This window comes from Eubalaena glacialis, chromosome 18, assembly GCF_028564815.1.
Source record: "Eubalaena glacialis isolate mEubGla1 chromosome 18, mEubGla1.1.hap2.+ XY, whole genome shotgun sequence".
In the NCBI taxonomy this organism is placed as follows: domain Eukaryota; kingdom Metazoa; phylum Chordata; class Mammalia; order Artiodactyla; family Balaenidae; genus Eubalaena; species Eubalaena glacialis.
In genome coordinates this window covers 67,723,703-67,743,494 of record NC_083733.1, presented here as the reverse complement: position 1 = coordinate 67,743,494, position 19,792 = coordinate 67,723,703, and the positions used below count along the sequence as shown (strand labels likewise).

Here is a 19,792-nt window from a genome sequence, read left to right as displayed (position 1 = left end):
GACCACGTCCCGGGAACAAGCGTTCCATATCCTCCCCGTAACTTCTCTTGAGAACGTGGGGGTCAGCCCTTGGGATTATCTCCAGCTGACCCTCCGGCCACGATGAGTCACCTCCTTCCCGGAATTCTAACATCTCACTGTCCCTCAAATCTCTCCTTTGCTCCGCATTCCTATGTCCCTGCCCTGACTGGGGTTACCGCCACAATTCCCCTGGTCCCATTTCCCCTCCTCTTACCCCTTCTTCTGGTGCCTCCCCTGGTTGCAGGGTTCTCTCCCCACCTACCCTCTCGACTATTTGGGGCTCACAAACCCCGTTGCAGATGATGGCCAAGTCTGGCATCCACTCCAGACCCCTAAACCTAGCTATCCGTGGACTCCGGATGTCTCCCTGGACATCCGTTCTACAGACCTTCTCACTGGCCACTGAAAATGAGCACTTCCGTCCCTCCTTCAGACTTGCCCTTCATCTCCAGTTTCCCTTTGGGCGGAACGCCCAGAGCCACTGGTTTGCTTTTCTTTATCACCATCTGCAACACATAGGCCCTCGCGACACCTGCTCTTTCTACTTTTTGAATGCTGCTCAGACTTTTTTCTTCATCCACTGCCTAATTCAGGGTATGGTCATAACATGTTGGGACGTCCTGGGTCACTGAAGTGGCCTCCCCGGTGGTGCAAGCCTCCAGGGACATCTGTCCCCACAGCAACCGCTAGGCTGATTTTTCTTTTTTAAATAAATGTATTCATGTATTTGTTTTTATTTTTTTGGCTGTGTTGGGTCTTCGTTGCTGCACGCAGGCTTTCTCCAGTTGCAGCGAGCGGGGGCTACTCTTCGTTGCAGTGCGCGGGCCTCTCATTGTCGTGGCCTCTCGTTGCAGAGCACCGGCTCAGAAGTTGTGGCACGTGGGCTCAGTAGTTGTGGCGCAGGGGCTTAGCTGCTCCGCGTGGCATGTAAGATCTTCCCGGACCAGGGCTTGAACCCGTGTCCCCTGCATTGGCAGGCGGATTCTTAACCACTGCGCCACCAGGGAAGTCCCACAATAACATTTAAATATACCATTCTAGTAAAAGAAAAAAATGGCAGGTCATGTGAATTACCAAATGAAGGATCAAATTCAGTCCCACACTAACAGCAGAAAGATTTATTTTTTTAAAACAGATACTCATTCCTTGAAACATCTGTTAGCAAAACATTTCCCCATTTGAAGAACTGGTTGTTTTACTTTATTTTTTCATTTTATTTTTTATTGAAGTATAGTTGACTTACAATATTACATTAGTTTCAGATGTTCAAAATGGTAATTCGACACTTTTATAGAATATACTACATACTTTGTTATAAACTATTAACTGTATTCCCTGTGCTGTATATTACATCCTTGTAACTTAGTTTATACCTGCTAGTTTGTACCAATTAAATCCCTTAATCTATCTTGCCCCTCCCTCTTTCTCCACACTGGTATCAATAGTTTGTTCTGATTCTGTGAGACTGTTTTGTTATATTGTCCCTTTTTTACTTTTTAGACTCCATTGGTTATTTTATTTTATTATTATTATTATTATTATTGGCCATGGCATGCAGCATGTGGGTCTTAGTTCCCCGACCAGGGACCAAACCTGTGTCCCTTGCATTGGGAGCGTGGTGTCTTAACCACTGGGCCACCAGGGAAGCCCTGGTTATTGTATTTTATTTTATTTTTTAATTTAATTTTTTGGACATTTTAAATTATTTTTAATACAATTTTTAAAGGTTACACTCCATTTACAGTTATTACAAAATATTGGCTATATTCAGCACTATTCACAATAGCCAACACATGGAAACAACCTAAATGTCCATCAACAGATGAATGGATAAAGAAGATGTGATACATATATACAATGGAATACTACTCAGCCATAAAATAGAACAAAATAATGCCATTTGCCGCTACATGGATGGACCTAGAGATTGTCATACTGAGTGAAGTAAGACAGAAAGAGAAAGACAAATACCATATGATATCACTTATATGTGGAATCTAAAATAAGACACAAATGAACACATCTATGAAATGGAAACAGACTCACAGACATAGAGATCAGACTTCTGGTTTGCTAAGGGGGAAGGAGGTGGGGGAGGGATGGATTAAGAGTTTGGGATTAACAGATGCAAACTATTATCTATAGGATGGATAAACAACAAGGTCTTACTGTACAGCACAGGGAACTATATTCAATATCCTGTGACAAACCATAATGAAAGATTATGAAAAAGAATGTATGACTGAATCACTGTGCTGTCCAGCAGAAATTAACACAACATGGTAAATAAACTATACTTCAATAAAAAAAAAAAGCAACCATAGGCAACAATATTGAGATTCTAACCAGCAAAGAGGTACACTTCAAAATGATGGCCTTCTATTTGTGCCTCTGGAGGCAAAAAGTACAACATCCAGTTTGGCAAGAATGTAGGAAAATGATGACCCTGCTCTCTGCTGGCTGCATTGTAAAGCGTTAGTTTCCCGGCAGGTATTGTTATCTGGTAACATATACTAAATGTTGTGTGAATGTGCATGTGTCTTGACCCAACAATTTACAATTATCGAAATCAGAGAAATGTTCCAAACTTGCTAAGAAGAGTTAATTGTCACTTATTTATTGTTACATTAAATTAATGACAATGGCTAAATATACCCTATCTTAAACAAAAAATAAATATATATATATATAGGCTATATTCCCAGTGTTGTACACTACATCCTTGCAGCCTAATTTACACCCAAAAGTTTGTACCTCCTACTCCCCCACCCATATATTGCCCATCCCTGCCCTCTCCCGACTGGTCACCACTAGTTTGTTCTCTATATCTGTGAGTCTGCTTCTTTTTTGTTATACTAGTTTGTTGTATTTTTTAGATTCCACATATAAGCTATATCATATATTTGTCTTTCTCTGTCTGACTTACTTCACTCAGTATGACAATCTCTAGGTCCATCCATGTTGCTACAAATGGCATTATTTCATTCTTTTTATGGCTGAGTAATATTCCATTGTATATACATACCACATCTTCTTTATCCATTCATCTGTTGATGGACATGGGTTGCATCCATGCCTTGGCTATTGTAAATAATGTTGCTATGAACATTGGGGTGCATGTATATTTCCGAATTAGTGTTTTTGGGTTTTTGGGTTCACTTGGGTGACAAGTTCTTCTCATCTCACAGAAGAGTTCAACAATCAACCGTAGTTAATATGAGGATCCAGGGAGGTCAGTTGTTTTCCCAAGGTCTCCGAGTTAGCTCGGAGAATAGAAAGTTGAATAGAAAGCCAAACCTTTCTGAAACCCACTTCTATCTGTCCTGATTTCTAAGTATTCTCTTTAGACATTCCCACTTGGGACTTACCCCAGAGAGCCCTCTTGACCTCAGCATCCTCAAGTCACAGACTTGCTCTCAAAACTGTGCCAGGAGATGAAATGTCTCTATTTATATGGAGCTGAGGGAAATTCCAGGGGTCCCTGACTGTTACCCAGTAAGCAGAGTGATTGGGTTAATGTTGTGGAACGAACCATTTTGGATAATCCAGGTGGATTCAATTTTCCATGGAAACTTCACCGGGAAAAACCATGATTTATTAAAGAGGCTTCCATATTGGTTTTGTGGTAGACGTCTTTATTGTACTTTATTTATTCTAGACTTTTTTGGGGGGTGTGGGAAATGGATTGGTATTCCTGGTTTAGTGAATTTTTTTCTCATTTGCCTGAAGTGTTCCAGGGAGAAAGAGAATAGAGATCTGATAGTTGGTGGGTTACCTAACTATTTTTTCTCATGTAAATAAGGCTTAAAAGACTTTTTTCTAGGACTTCCCTTGTGGCACAATGGTTAAGAATCCTCCTGCCAAGGCAGGGGACAGGGGTTCGAGCCCTGGTCCGGGAAGATCCCACATGCTGCGGAGCAACTAAGCCCATGAGCCACAACGACGGAGCCTGCGCTCTAGAGCCCACGAGCCACAATTACTGAGCCCGCGTGCCACAACTACTGAAGCCTGCGTGCCTAGAGCCTGTGCTCCGCAACAAGATAAGCCACCGCAATGAGAAGCCCTCGCACCGCAATGAAGAGCAGCCCCCGCTCGCCGCAATGAGAGGAAGCCCACATGCAGCAACAAAGACCCAATGCAGCCAAAATAAATAAATAAAATTAATAAAAAGTTTTAAAAAGACTTTTTTTTCTAATGTCAGCTGATGAGCTCAGCTATAAGAACCTATTTCTGAGTAGGCATTTAGAAAACCAGAGGTTGTACACCAGTAGGGAAAAAGAATGATGCCTATCAATTTAGGAAGCCTTCCATTCTCTAAACACCTAAGGAAGTAATATCTGAACAAGTATAGAGGGAACCTATTTCAACAGAATAAAGGCCACATAGACAAGAACACAGCTATTATCTACTCCACGTAGAAGTCTTGGAGGAGGAAATACACAGAACACTCTTTGACAGAAAAGTGTTTGTTTATTTGAAATTTAAATTTCACTGGTTATCCTGTATTTAGTCTGGCCACCCTACATGGAGCATCCTATTTTACAATGAAATCATGCCTAACAGGAAGACAATCAACAGCAGCCTCAGTTTCATGATGAAGTACTGAAAACCAATGAAACATGACTTCATTGGAAGAAGAAGAACACAAAGCAAAAGCTTATCAGAAAAGCATAGACTACACTAAAGTAGAAAACAAAATCCAAAGGGAACTATAAGTTATCACTCAAGGATCCTCCTAATTCACGTGAATGGAACCCCCTTAGGTTCCAGTATAATCCTCAATTCTTCAAATGTCATCCTTTCTTGATATTACATAAGTAACAAATTATCCTGAATTTCCTTCTTGGATCAGAAGGGACTGGCAACTGAGGGCAGGAACTGGGGCGAGTCATTTGGAATGTATTTTCTGGTGGCGTTTGAAAGTCCCCAGCTGACAGAAGGCACTGTGACACTCGGGACACACGTAGGGTTTGATCCCAGAGTGGGTGCGTCGGTGAACATTGAGGTTCCCTCTGTGGCTGAAGGCTTTGTCACAGTGCTCACATTGGAAAGGCTTCTCCTTGGTGTGGGTCCTCTTGTGAGCACGCAGCGTGGAGTCATGGGTGAACTTCTTGGGGCAGAGATCACAGCAGTATGGCTTCTTGCCTGTGTGGATCCGCTCGTGAGCTCGCAGGTCCGAAGACTGCATGAACCCTTTGGCACACGTGTTGCACAGAAAAGGTCTCTCTCCTGTGTGTGTCCTCTGGTGAAGGGTAAGCTGAGATGGATAAGGAAATCTCTTCTTGCATTCCCTACATTCATAGGGTGCCCATGCCTGGGCTTCTTTTCCCTCAGGAAGAATGTTGGGTCCCACCGTGCTAGGTGAACCAGTGGAAGGGGACCCATGTTGTCCTGAGAATTCTCCTTTGTCCAAAGATGTGGCTTCTTCTTGAGGTACTTCTTGGAAACTGGGACTGTTGGCCCGTTTCCTTTTGAAACCTCTTAGACCCCTCAGAGAACCTTTTCTGTATCCACCGTTAGTAGAAATTTCTCCCTCTGGAACACAAGAGGAAAACGTTCAGCATCCACATTTGAAATATGAATTCCTTCTTGGGGATTCTTCCCGCCCTCTGCCCTCTCAAATTGTTCTGAAAAAAGAGATTCAGCACACAGCATTTAACAAGGAGCATTTTCCGTGGTGCCAACCTCATTGAAACCCAGCGCTGATGTGGCAGAGAACTTCCCATCAACTAAACTACCTAAGAGTCTAGATTATGACACACTCTAGAAAGGGGATGATGGAGAAGGTTGGTTTGGAGAACCAACTCCCCGCCCCCGCCCAAGGGATGGTAATGCTGGGTACCCAGCCCCAAGCCACCATAGGAAGGGAGTCACTAACTCCTCTGAATTCAAATTTCCAGACTCACCAGGACTTTTCAGATGTTCAGGCTCTTGAGATTGATGGGTTCTTGTCTCTTCTGTGTCTTCCATCGGGTCTTTCTCCAAGTTCTCCTTGGGTGTCAGACCCTCCATTTCACCTGTTTCAGGAAAGGTCTCTGGCAGGAGACCTTTCTGGTCCTGACAAGGAGCAACCAAGCAGAGTCAATAACCCATCTACCTTAGTCCATGGAAAGCTCTGTTTCCTCTTTCCCCATCCCTGTCATATCATGATCTAAGACTCCAACTTTCCTAATATCAGTTTGGGGGATATGCCCTGACTTCTTCTGGGCCACCCCATCACCCCAGTTGATAATCATTTCCTGATTCCTAAGTCTGTCCTTGATCTCTACTGGCCACATCTTGCAATCAAGTCCGGATACCACAGTTGGCACTCTGAATTCTCAATGCATACATCTCTCTGTGTCATCCCAACACTCCCTGCCCCTGACTCTGGAAGCAAAGGACCCTGGGTACATTCTCCCAAGTTCATCACTTTTTCCTACTTCGTTTGAATTCGTCCTTCTGATGGTGGTTACGCAGTGCATGGTAAGATGATGAGCAGCGTCCTGGTCTCAACCCACTAGAAATCAATAGCATCCCCTCCCCCACACCCAACCCCATTTGGACAAATCAGCTGTCTCCAGACATTCTCCAGTGTCCTCTAGGAGGAAAAATGAGTCGAATTGGGAACCACTCCTTCAACTCCAGGGGTTGACCATATTCTGAACTATGAAGTGCCTCTGAGAAAAGCAACCATGTAGAAATCAGCTGTCAGTGCATTTACCCGTGGCAAACTGACCTAGCACCATTCCACTGAGGCAGGATTCCTTTCTCCCCCACTCTTAAAACTACACGTATTCGTGGCAAAGGGACAAAGATGGATGAGTCTCCATTCTCACACAAGCTGGAAAATGTCTAGGAACTGAAGGCATCCATGAAAATCCCTGAAGCCAATGGGTCCATTCCTGTCCTTTGCCAAAACTCCCAATTACTCTAGCAGCAATGTCCACCTGAACCTCTTCTAAGTTCTCCCAGACTCTCTCCAGAGACCAGGGCATCACACACTCACCTGCCCCCTTGACAGGTCCTTGGCTCCTGCCAGAATATGCAGCTCTCGTCTTTTCTGCTGGCCGTTCTCTGGAGGTATCTCACTCACAGGGTATCGGGGCTCCCTGCATTGGTCTCTCTCATCGTTCATGTCACTGGCCTCGGATTCAACCATCTCAACTTCTGAGCTTCGCACAAGAAATTCCTGTCCTTGTATGCGGACTATGGTCTGTGAGGGAAAAAACTCAATCGAGATCAGTCTCCTATATGACCTGGAAAGCAGCTCTCAAGGCATCCAATGGCATCGTACCGTACAAGCGCACTTTTTTTTGTTTAAAAGATCTACATCCCTCAAGTTGAGACAGCCAAAAATAACTCTCAACGATGCCCAAAGAAACCTCTCAGCCATTTGAAAATCAGTGATTTAGAGTCAACCACTCAGGTCCTATCTTGTTCAACCCCCAGCTTGCAGGTCCCATCCCACCTCTCCCTTTCCCATACCAATCCCAAGGTTCCTACTCACACACTTCTTGGGTTTCTGCTTATTTCTTAGCATGTCCTCCAAGGCTTTGCAACTCTGCACCCCCGTTTCCTTGACTAAGACCTGGCACTCCAGCGGCATGCAGATCATAAACTGCTCCAGCACCAGCTTGTCTATCATCTGCTCCTTGGTGTGAACATCTGGCCTCAACCACAGATGGCAGAGCTCACGGAGTCTCCTCAGATCCTGGACGGGGTCGGATTCCTCCGAGCTGCTAAATGTTCTGAAGTGAACGTGCCACGTTTCCTGGTCACAGTCTGGCTTTTCCACAAGTGTATCTTGGTGTGGCACAGACACTGGTGACTCTGATCCAGGGCCGTCGGGCAGTTTTCCTCGACCCCGGAAAAATGTCTGGTCCTCAGCCATGCTGACGGAGGACTTTTCCAATAGGACTCTGAGACTCTACACTTGTAGAGCTGGTGCCAATTGAACTCTATGGAAAGGGATCTCCTCTGCTTCTTCTCAGCAATAGAGTCACTGTTCAGAAGACTGGGGTAAAAAAAAAGAAAGAAAAAGAAAAGAAAAGGAAAGGAAAAGAATGAACCAGATGAGTTTCATTTTATTCCACCCTTCCCTCTCCCACACATCCCATATCCAAATACTGGACAGCGCTACCCCACTGGTTCAATATTTCATACCGCAGACAATAATCCATTCTATTATAATTCTGACAACCACCTTTATAGGAAAACAAAAAAATGTCTGGTCAAAATATCCATAGCGCCACGGTTCAGAAACCCTAGCTGAAAAAATGAACCACAGCACACCACACCAACGTGTGTGGAAACATTCTTCTCATCTCACAGAAGAGTTCAACAATCAACCATAGTTAATGTGGGGTTTGAGGGAGATCTGCTGCTTTCCCAAGGTCTCCGAGCTAATGCAAGGTGAATAGAAAGCCAAACCTTGCTGAAACCCACCTCCATCTCTCCTGATTTCTAAGCATTCTCTTTAGACATTCCCACATGTCACTTACCTCTTGGAGCCCTCTTGCCTTCAGCCTCCTCAAATCCGGGACTGGCTCTCAAAGTGTGTCTGGAGCTGAAGTGTCTCTATTTATATAAGAGCCAGGGGAAATTCCAGGGGTCCCGTCCTATAACCTCATCATCCCAGTGATTGGATAAAGGTCTTGGATGGAACCATTTTAGATAATCTGGGTAGATTCAATTTCCCATGGAAACTCCACCAGGAGAAACCATGATTTGTTAAAGAGGACTCCATGTAGGTTTTTTGGTAGATTTTCTTTATCGTATTTTATTTATGTTAGACTTTATGGTTTGCATTTTGGGGAGAAACAGATTGGTTTTCCTGATCTAGTGAATTTACTCTCATTGCCTGGAGAGTTCGAGGGAGTTAGAGAATTGAGATCTGATGGTTATAACCAAATTGGGTTACCTAATCTTTTTTTTCTCACGAAATAAGTTGTAAAAGACTTTTGTTTAAAAGCAGCCGATGAGCTAAAGTGTGCAAAGAACCTATTTCTTTTTTTGAATTTTAAAATTTTATTTTATTTTTTTTATTTATTATTATTTTTAAAGTTATTTAATTTGTTTATTTATTTATTTTTGGCTATGTTGGGTCTTTGTTGCTGCGCCCGGGCTTTCTCTAGTTGTGGCGAGGGGGGGCTACTCTTCGTTATGGTGTGCGGGCTCTAGGTGCGCGGGCTTCAGTAGTTGTGGCTCGCGGGCTCTAGAGCGCAGGCTCAGTAGTTGTGGCGCACGGGCTTAGTTGCTCCGCGGCATGTGTGATCTTCCCAGACCAGGGCTCGAACCCGTGTCCCCTGCATTGGCAGGCGGATTCTTAACCACAGCGCCACTAGGGAAGCCCTATTTTATTTATATTTTTATACAGCAGGTTCTTATTTGTTATCTATTTTATACATATTAGTGGATATATGTCAATCCCAATCTCCCAATTCATCCCACCACCACCCCCCCACCACTTTCCCCCCTTGGTGTCCATACGTTTGTTCTCTACATCTGTGTCTCTATTTCTGCCCTGCAAACTGATTCATCTATACCATTTTTCTAGGTTCCACACATATGCGTTAATATACGATATTTGTTTTTCACTTTCTGACTTACTTCACTCCGTTTGACAGTCTTCAGATCCATCCAAGGAGAAGAACCTACTTCTGAGTAGGCATTTAGAAAGCCAGAGGTTGTACACCAATGGGGAAAAAGAATGACATCCTATCCAAATAGGAAGACTTTATCTCAACAAGTATAGAGGGAACATATCTTAACATAATAAAGGCCAGGTAGACAAAACCACAGCTATCATCTACTCAATGTAAAAAAGACTTAGAAGAGGAAACACACAGAACACTCTGACAAAAATGTGTTTGTTTATTTGAAATTTAAATTTCACTGGTTTTTCTATATTTTATCTGGCTGCCATGCCAGGAGCATCCTATTTTACAATGAAATCATGCCTAACAGGAAGACAATCAGGAGCAGCTTAAGTTTCATGATGAAGTACTGAAATCCAATAAGACATGCATTGTTGAAAGAAGAACACAAAGCAAAAACTTTATTTTAAAAAGCATAGGCTTGGGACTTCCCTGGTGGTGCAGTGGTTAAGAATCCGCCTGCCAATGCAGGGGATATGTGTTCGAGCCCTGGTCCGGGAAGATCCCACATGCCGCGGAGCAACTAAGCCCTTGTGCCACAACTACTGAGCCTGTGCTCTAGAGCCCACGAGCCACAACTACTGAGCCCGCGTGCCACAACTACTGAAGCCCGTGCACTTAGAGCCCGTGCTCCACAACAAGAGAAGCCACCGCAAGGAGAAGCCCCCACACCGCAACAAAGAGTAGCCCCCGCTCGCCAACTAGAGAAAGCCGGCGCGCGGCAACAAAGACCCAACGCAGCCAAAAAAAAAAAAGAGAGAGAGAGAGAGAGCTCAAATAATGAGGTTTACACCAGTTACATACAAGGATCCTGCATATCTCAAAGACCCTAAAGTTTGTAATATCAAAAACAGGGAGTATGTGCTCGCTTCGGCAGCACATATACTAAAACTGGAACGATACAGAGAAGATTAGCATGGCCCCTGCGCAAGGATGACACGCAAATTCGTGAAGCGTTCCATATTTTTCACCTAGAGGGGTGGGATAGGGAGGGTGGGAGGGAGGGAGACGCAAGAGGGAAGAGATATGGGGATATATGTATATGTATAGCTGATTCACTTTGTTATACAGCAGAAACTAACACACCATTGTAAAGCAATTATACTCCAATAAAGATGTTTAAAAAAAAAAAAACAGGGAGTAAATCTATAAAGTTATCAGCAGTAAATTTATTTTACGGTTGAAAAAAAATTTTCGAAACCAGCAACAGGCAGGTGGAGTACAGTGCTGGGGATGGAGGGCAGGGCAGTCTAACTCCCTGTTCACTCACCAATGGCCTTCCACAGGTCTAGGATCCCGAGGGCTATCTTCTCCTTCTGGCCTCCATCAGTCCCAGGGCGGGGGGGTGGGGGGGTGGGGGGGGGGCACGACCAGGTGGTCGTTAAAGGCAGGGAGAACACACAGAATCCAGCAGACCCAGAGCACTGCTCGTCGGACGGGGCACCTCCACCGAATCCGGGGGAACAGGCTACGTGCTGACCATCCCTACTTGCCAGGGAGAGGACTGCGGCTTTGACAAGTAGACGCTTGCTCAACGTTACCCCACCACTAGGTGGCAGAACTGGGGTTTGAGCCCAACTGCGTCTGGATCCAAACCTCACATCCTCTCTGCTCTGCCACACCGTTGCGTCACTGGAATGTTGGCATGTGACTGATTTAACTGTCACGAAGCAGCACATCCCAAGTATACAGCAAGTACCCAATGAAGATGCGCTTGGGGGAACGGGGAGAGAGGAGGATCTTCCCAGGAATTGCTGTAGTTTATCTAATCCTCACAGCATCCTCATGCAGCAGGGGGACATCGTTATACCCATTGTCACAGATGAGGAAACTCTGGCGTTGAGAGGTGAAGGCGGCACACCAAGCCAGGGGCAGAGCCGGGACTTGAAGCCAGCGCTCTGGCTCCAGGATCCATGCAGCCCATCACTCCGCTAGACTAACCCTCAAGACAGGTCAGGAAATAAAGCCCGTGGCCTTGAGGGAATGTGAGTTTAGGGTTGTTACAGGGTTGCCAATGCACTGCTCACAGGCACGAGCCAGGGATGGAGCGCTCAGAGCAGCCTCGCTCACCGGAACCCAGGAGATAGCCAGCACTGTTGAGGGTCCAGCCTCCTCGCCCCTGGACAGAGATGGAGAGAGAGGACTCACAGACAGAAAAGGGCAGCTGGCATCCCACAGGTCTGGGAAGACGTGGGTCAGTCAGCACGCCGCTTAACCACTAGTCTGTGAAGTGGGTTCTCTTAATCCACATTTCACCAATGTGGAGATTGAAGACTTCCTAAGACCAGCAACTGGGAATGAAAAGAAAGCTTTAAAAACCACTGCTGTAAGTCCTTGACGTGTGTAGTGTATTGTCACAAATCTCTATCTCTCTCTCTCTCTCTCACATACACACACACACACACACACACACCCAGGATCAAATCCAGGCTGCATCACTGGATGGCTGCAGGTAAGGTGCTGAGTTCCTTTGATAATTATAACAGCTAACATTTACTGTGGGTTTTACTACATGCCACCGTCGGTTCCAAGGAGGACTGGCTACCTAATCTAGGGGGCCCAGCGCAAAATGAAAATATGAGGCCCCTCGATGAACACGATTAAGGATTTCAAGATGACAGCAGGGCATCATCATGTGGGGCCCCTCCTGGCATGGGGTCCTGTGTGGCTCTGCAGGCTGCTTGCCCATGAAGCCGGCTCTGGGTCTAGTCCTTGACATATTTACTCACCTAATCCTCCCAACAACCCTGGCAGGTAACAATTATTACTAGCCTTGTTTAACAGAAGAAGAAACCGAGGCTCAGAAAGGTTGGGCTAATTGCCTGAATGAACACGATTCATGGCAGAGCTACAATTCAGACCCAGGCAGATATGAGACTCTTAACAATTATGTGTCCTGAATATTTAAGCCTTGGTTTTCTTTTTTTCTTTTTTTTAGCATAATAGGAATAACGTACATTTATTGAGTAATTATTATGTACCTATACTCCACAGGATTGTGGCCTAGGAAACACATCCATTCACTTCGCAGTTTTGTCTGTCTAGATCATGATGTACACTTGTTAATTCCTGTCTTGCTGATAAGCCTTGGTTTTCCATTCTGTCAAAGGGAAGTAACACGATAAAGTCTACATTCGAATTTGCCGGATAGAACTGGCCAGTGCATGTTCAGGGTTTAGCACTGGTCCTGGGGCCAAGAAAGCACCCCACACCCATTAGCCCATGTCAAAATCCCCTGAACATCCCATCAGATGGAGATCATTATCCCCTAGTTATATAGAAAGAGAGAAACTCAAAGAAACTTAAGTGGCTTACCCCCAGCCACCATGGAGCATAGCTGGTACCCCAACGTGCGGCAGCCACACTGACTACCTGCTGAAGGTCATTCTAAGAGCCTGCCACCCCTGCTCCCCGCAGAGGATCATCAACAGAGAGACATAATAGGCAACGTTCCAGAAGTCATACAGCTAGAAAGTGACAGAACGGGACTTCCAACTCAGCCCGGTCTCCACGGCCCAGGCTCCGAATCAGGGGGTCTCAAAATGTGGTCTCAGGACCACCAGCACCAGTATTGCCTGGGAACTGGTTAGAAATGCAGACTCAACCAACCACAAACTCTGGGGATGGCACTCGGTGCCTTGTACATTACATGCCCTCCAGGGGATTATCCTGCTTGTTACAGCCTTGAAAATTTACAGTGACAGGAAGCTCTACCTTGGAAGGCATCTTTGGGCATCTCTGGGCAAACACTAATCATTATGAAGTTTTTGCTTTGGATAAGCTGAGCCCTCACCCCCTGTATTCCACCCGTGTTCTGCTCTACCCTCCTGGGACCGAGGAGGTGAAATCAGCTCCGCATCTTTCTTCTCATATTTTTTTTATTTTTATTTTTTGGTCGTGCCCCGTGGCATGTGGGATCTTAGTTCCCCAACCAGGGATCAAACCTGTCCCCCTGCATTGGAAGCTCAGAGTCTTAACCACTGGACCGCCAGGGAATTCCCTCTTCTCATATTTTCACAACTTGTTCCCTGGCCCCAGCTCAGCCAGGAAAATTAGAACTCTCTTCCTAGGAGGGCAGTGACAGGGGATGCTACAGGTGTGCAGGAGCACAGGAAGGTCTCAGCCGGTGGACAGGAGCAGAGGCTGGCGTCTCCGCCAGGCTGAGCACGATGACAAGAAGGACAGACAGAGCCATCTGAGGGCCGGTGGGATGGGCGCTTAGGGCTGCAGAGCACTGCAGAGAAAGGGTAGTGAGTTTGCTTACTTATTTTGTAGCTTTACCGAGGTATAATTGATAAGTAAAAAATTACAGACATTTAAAGTGTACCTCTTTGTAAGTTTGGACATATGCGTTCACCTGTGATGCCATCAAGGTAATAGACACATCCACCACCTTCAAAAATCTCCGTGGGTATTTTTTTAGTTTTTTGTTTATTTTGTCACATGAGATCTATCCCCTTAATGTATTTTTTCCTTCCGGTTTTACTGAGAAATAATTGACATGTAACACTGTATAAGATTAAGGTGTAACTGTCACTGTTTGCAGATGACACGATACTATACATAGAGAATCCTAAAGATGCCACCAGAAAACTACTAGAGCTAATCAATGAATCTGGTGAAGTTGCAGGATACAAAATTAATGCACAGAAATCTCTTGCATTCTTATACACTAATGATGAAAAACCTGGAAGAGAAATCAAGGAAACACTCCCATTTACCACTGCAACAAAAAGAATAAAATACCTAGGAATAAACCTACCTAGGGAGACAAAAGACCTGTATGCAGAAAACTATAAGACACAGATGAAAGAAATTAAAGATGATACCAACAGATGAAGAGATATACCATGTTCTTGGATTGGAAGAATCAATACTGTGAAAATGACTAAAGCAATCTACAGATTTACCCAACGCAATCTACAGATTCAATGCAATCCCTATCAAATTACCAATGACATTTTTTACGGAACTAGAACAAAAAATCTTAAAATTTGTATGGAGACACAAAAGACTCCGAATAGCCAGAGCAGTCTTGAGGGAAAAAAACGGAGCTGGAGGAATCAGACTCCCTGACTTCAGACTATACTACAAAGCTACAGTAATCAAGACAATATGGTACTGGCACAAAAACAGAAACATAGATCAATGGAACAAGATAGAAAGCCCAGAGATAAACCCACGCACCTATGGTCAACTAATCTATGACAAAGGAGGCAAGGATATACAATGGAGAAAAGACAGTCTCTTCAATAAGTGGTGCTGGGAAAACTAGACAGCTACATGTAAAAGAATGAAATTAGAATACTCCTTAACACCATACACAAAAATAAACTCAAAATGGATTAGAGACCTAAATGTAAGACCAGACACTATAAAACTCTTAGAGGAAAACATAGGAAGAACACTCTTTGACATAAATCACAGCAAGATCTTTTTTGATCCACCTCCTAGAGTAATGGAAATAAAAACTAAAATAAACAAATGGGACCTAATGAAACTTCAAAGCTTTTGCACAGCAAAGGAAACCATAAACAAGACAAAAAGACAACCCTCAGAATGGGAGAAAATATTTGCAAATCAATCAACAGACAAAGGATTAATCTCCAAAATATATAAACAGCTCATGCAGCTCAATATTAAAAAAACAAACAACCCCATCCAAAAATGAGCAGAAGACCTAAATAGACATTTCTCCAAAGAAGACATACAGATGGCCAAGAAGCACATGAAAAGATGCTCAACATCACTAATTATTAGAGAAATGCAAATCAAAACTACAATGAGGTATCACCTCACACCAGTTAGAATGGGCATCATCAGAAAATCTACAAACAACAAATGCTGGAGAGGGTGTGGAGAAAAGGGAACCCTCTTGCACTGTTGGTGGGAATGTAAATTGATACAGCCACTATGGAGAACAGTATGGAGGTTCCTTAAAAAACTAAAAATAGAATTACCATATGATCCAGCAATCCCACTACTGGGCATATACCCTAGAAAACCATAATTCAAAAAGACACATGCACCCCAATGTTCACTGCAGTACTATTTACAATAGCCAGGTCATGGAAGCAACCTAAATGCCCATCGACAGACGAATGGATAAAGAAGATGTGGTACATATATACAATGAAATATTACTCAGCCATAAAAAGGAACGAAATTGGGTCATTTGTTGAGACGTGGATGGATCTAGAGACTGTCATACAGAGTGAAGTAAGTCAGAAGGAGAAAAACAAATATCGTATATTAACGCATATACGTGGAACCTAGAAAAATGGTACAGATGAACCGGTTTGCAGGGCAGAAATTGAGACACAGATGTAGAAAACAAACGTATGGACACCAAGGGGGGGAAGCGGCGGGGGGTGGGGGTGGTGGTGTGATGAATTGGGCGATTGGGATTGACATGTATACACTGATGTGTATAAAATTGATGACTAATAAGGACCTGCTGTATAAAAAAATAAATAAAATAAAATTCAAAAGTTAAAAAAAAATTTTTTTTAAAAGAAGAATACAAGGGGAAGGGGAAGAGGAACAGCTAAAACGAACACTTTTCAGGTATGGGACTCAGGTGGGATGGAGTAGGCAGAGGATGGCTGCTTTTGTTATAAACCTTGCAGTATATTTGACTTGTAAAACTATGTATGATTTTTCTGAGTGATTACTTTGATAAAAAATAAGTTTAAAAAAAAAAGATTAAGGTGTACAACCTGAAACTAACACAACATTGTAAATCAACTATACTCCAATAAAATTTTAAAAAGAAAAAAAGAAAAAGAAGTAGAACATTACCCACACCACAGAATTTCCTTTCCAACCACTGTTACTATTCCCTTCAGGGTTAAACTGATTTTGAACCTTGTAAATTAGCTTAGCTTGTTTTTGAACTTCATACAAATGTAATACTACTGTTAACACACACACACACACACACAGATTAAGGTGTACAGCGGGGCTTGACATAGGTATATATTGTGAAATTATTACAATAAGTTTAGTGAACATCCATCACCTCATGTAGTTGCAAAAAAAATTTTTCCCTGTGATGAGAACTTTTAAGATTTATTCTCTCAGCAACTTTCAAACACATAATACGGTGGTATTGGTAACGACTGTCACCATGCTCTACTTTACATCCCCGGTACTTATATATCTTGTAACTAACTTAAGGTTTGTACCTTTTGACCAACTTCATCCAGTTCCTCCATGCCCCCACCAACCCCGGCCTTTGGTAACCACCAATCCAATCTCTTTTTCTATGGGTTTGTGTGTTTGTTTTGTGTTTTTTTAAGATGCCACATAAAAGTGAGATCGTACAGGGACTTCCCTGGTGGCGCAGTGGTTGAGAATCTGCCTGCCAATGCAGGGGAGCCGGGTTCGAGCCCTGGTCTGGGAAGATCCTACATGCTGCGGAGCAACTAAGCCCGTGCGCCACAACTACTGAGCCTGGGTGACTTCAGGCAGGAGGTCCTAGATGGAATGTGAAGCCGAGGGTACTTCTCAGTGCAGCTCAGACTAGGGCAATGAGTCAGACTTCCACGGCATGTTAGATGTGCTAGAACGGTGTACGTGAACCTGTGGGAGTGCTGGGGAAATCAAGCTGTCCCAAGAAAGAGTGCAGTGTGTTGCCCTACACTCGGCATACACAGAGTGGCTCCGAAGGGTTACGGGCCTGGATGTTGCTTAGCAGGCCCAGGGGGGCCTGGGGGTACTCAGTGTTCTTGCAGGGAATAGGGTGCCCACGCGAGGCTCCTAGGTGTCCTAAAAGCATACTGGCGTTAAAAACATGCAGAGCAGCGGCTATGGCCTCATGGAAACTGCTGCACGCCTCCACTTCTGCTCGGCAATTCAGGGCCTTACCTTGAGGCAAGAGCTCATGCTGAATGTCCCATTAGCGACACAGGGCTTCTCACTGCGGTGGCTTCTCTTGTTGCTGAGCACGGGCTCTAGGCGTGCGGGCTTCAGCGGTTGTGACACGAGGGCTCAGTAGTTGTGGCTCGCGGGCTCTAGAGCACAGGCTCAGTAGTTGTGGCGCACAGGCTTAGCTGCTCCGCGGTATGTGTGATCTTCGCGGACCAGGGCTCAAACCCGTGTGCCCTGCATTGGCAGGCGGATTCTTAACCACTGCGCCACCCGGGAAGTTCCTTATCAGGGTTTGGATGCCAGTTTCTTTTATAGAACAGAGAGGGGGAGGAGGTGAGGAAGTAAAGTAAAAAGGCCAGAAGGTTTGTAAATATCCCCTGGAATGGCCAGCCTCGGGGAGGGGATGTGTTAATTTCTTGTTTCTTGCAGCCATCCACAGGTGAAACAGGGTCGGGATGTCTCCCTGAACAAAGGCACTTTGGTTTAATCTTCAGGCAGAGGGGCAGTGTGCCCCGAGGCAGGCCATTATATATAGACAGTATCCTTTTACTGAACAAAGGCAACAGGAAGCAAAGGTTAAAGCAAAAGAAACAGATCCAACACGTAGTCAGATTTGGCTCTTCCCTGTAACACTCCCACCCCCACGGAAGGACGTTTCTGCACCCCCATGGGTCCAGAGACAGACAGACAGAGAGACAGACAGATGGCTGTCTCATTCTAAACGGAAGACCCTGGCGGGGGTTAGAGTGAGAGTGAGAAACAGAGGACCACAATGACCCTTGTGGGCGCCTCACCCCGGTGTGGCTACTTCTCTCTCTTCCGGGCAGCCTTCATTTCTGGAGAGGGAGGGGGCGGGGGGAGTCCCAATGGGGAGAAAGTGACAAGAAGGTGCAAAAGGCATTGCTGGGAAAGAGGAGGGAGGAGGAACGGATGGAGAGGACAGACTGTGCTGAAGCCTAGAGGTGGTTACCTAGAGACTGACGGACCGGACGAGAGTCCGAGGAAAGGGCTCAGGAGACCCGGCTTCTCCGGTTGACCAGTTCGTGAAAAGTAAATGTAGCGCGTCCGAACCTCATGCAAAAAAAAAAAAAAAAACAAGGAAAAACCCAGATGAAGTGGGAGAAATGTCGCTTTCCTCACATTTCTGTGACTGAGCTGAATGTCTGTGTTTTGTTTTGTTTTAAATTTATTTATCTTTGGCTGCGTTGGGTCTTCTTTTCTGCACTTTCTCTAGTTGCGGTGAGCGGGGGCCACTCTTCGTTGCAGTGGGAGGGCTTCTCGTTGCGGTGGTTTCTCTTGTTGCAGAGCACGGGCTCTAGGTGCACGGGCTTCAATAGTTGTGGCATGTGGGCTCAGTAGTTGTGGCTCGCGGGCTCTAGAGCGCAGGCTTAGTAGTTGTGGCGCACGGACTTAGTTGCTCCGCGGCATGTGGCATCTTCCCGGACCAGGGATCGAACCCTTGTCCCCTGCATTGGCAGGCGGATTCTTAACCACTGCGCCACCAGGGAAGTCCCTGAAGTAATTTTAGATGTACAGAAAAGTTGTCCAGATAATTTCCAAATACTCAGAATCTCTTCATGTTTACGTTTTACCACATTTGATTTCCCTGGACACCCCTCTGCCTCTCTCCTCTCCATACAGGTGCATAGAGATATTCTGAACTGTGAGAGTAAGACGCAAACATGATGCCCCTTCACCTCTAAATTCTTCCGTTTTTTCCTAAAAACAAGGACGGTCTCTTATAACCACAGTAAAATTGTCAAAATTGCAAAATTAACATTGATACCGTGCTGATATCAAAGCTACAGACCTTACTGAAATTTCACCAGTTGTCATAGTAATTCCATTTATAGCAAAAAAACAAAAAGCAAACAAACCCCACCTCCACACCATACCTCTCTAGTCCCCTAAACTGGAAGCCTTCCTCTACCTTCCTTGTCTTTCTTGACCTTGACATGGTCCTTGACATTTTGGGGTGCACCAGTGACTTGTTTTGTGGGACGATTTTCAATGTGGGTTTGTCTGGTATCATCCCATGATTAGATTCTGGGTATGCACGTTTGGCAGGAAACCCACAGAGATTATTGTTGTGTTGTTATAGGAATTATCTCCTTCTGGGCACATCCTATCGTGGGAGCCTGGGAGGTCAATTCATCCGCTCCAGGTGATGCTAACTTTAATTGCCTAGCTAGGATGGTGCCCATCAGGTGTCTCCACTGCAAAGTTCCTTTTGTCCCTTTGTAATTATTAAGTGCCTTGTG

The 19,792-nt window shown here is 44.8% G+C and overlaps 1 protein-coding gene and 1 non-coding gene across 2 annotated transcripts; one reads left to right on the top strand and one right to left on the bottom strand.

The window, feature by feature from the left end:
- Window positions 1-4,909: 4,909 nt before the first annotated feature.
- LOC133078442 (zinc finger and SCAN domain-containing protein 5B-like) lies at window positions 4,910-7,894 on the bottom strand. The gene is made up of 4 exons (XM_061173492.1): window positions 7,511-7,894; window positions 7,010-7,216; window positions 5,928-6,078; window positions 4,910-5,556 (listed from the first exon to the last, which is right to left on the bottom strand). Exons 1-4 carry the CDS (start codon window positions 7,892-7,894, stop codon window positions 4,910-4,912), a joined length of 1,389 nt encoding a protein of 462 aa, XP_061029475.1.
- Window positions 7,895-10,520: 2,626 nt separating this feature from the next.
- On the top strand, window positions 10,521-10,627 carry LOC133079223 (U6 spliceosomal RNA). The gene has a single exon (XR_009698102.1). It is a non-coding gene; the product is annotated as a U6 spliceosomal RNA (small nuclear RNA).
- The last annotated feature ends 9,165 nt before the right edge of the window (window positions 10,628-19,792 follow it).

Coding starts and splice junctions, on each gene's coding strand:
- LOC133078442 (XM_061173492.1), bottom strand. CDS start 7,894: ATGGCTGAGGACCAGACATTTTTCCGGGGTCGAGGAAAACTGCCCGAC. Junction 7,217..7,510: donor AGCAGAAACCCAAGAAGTGT/GTGAGTAGGAAC, acceptor TTTCCCTCACAG/ACCATAGTCCGCATACAAGG. Junction 6,079..7,009: donor AGGACCTGTCAAGGGGGCAG/GTGAGTGTGTGA, acceptor GCTCCTTGTCAG/GACCAGAAAGGTCTCCTGCC.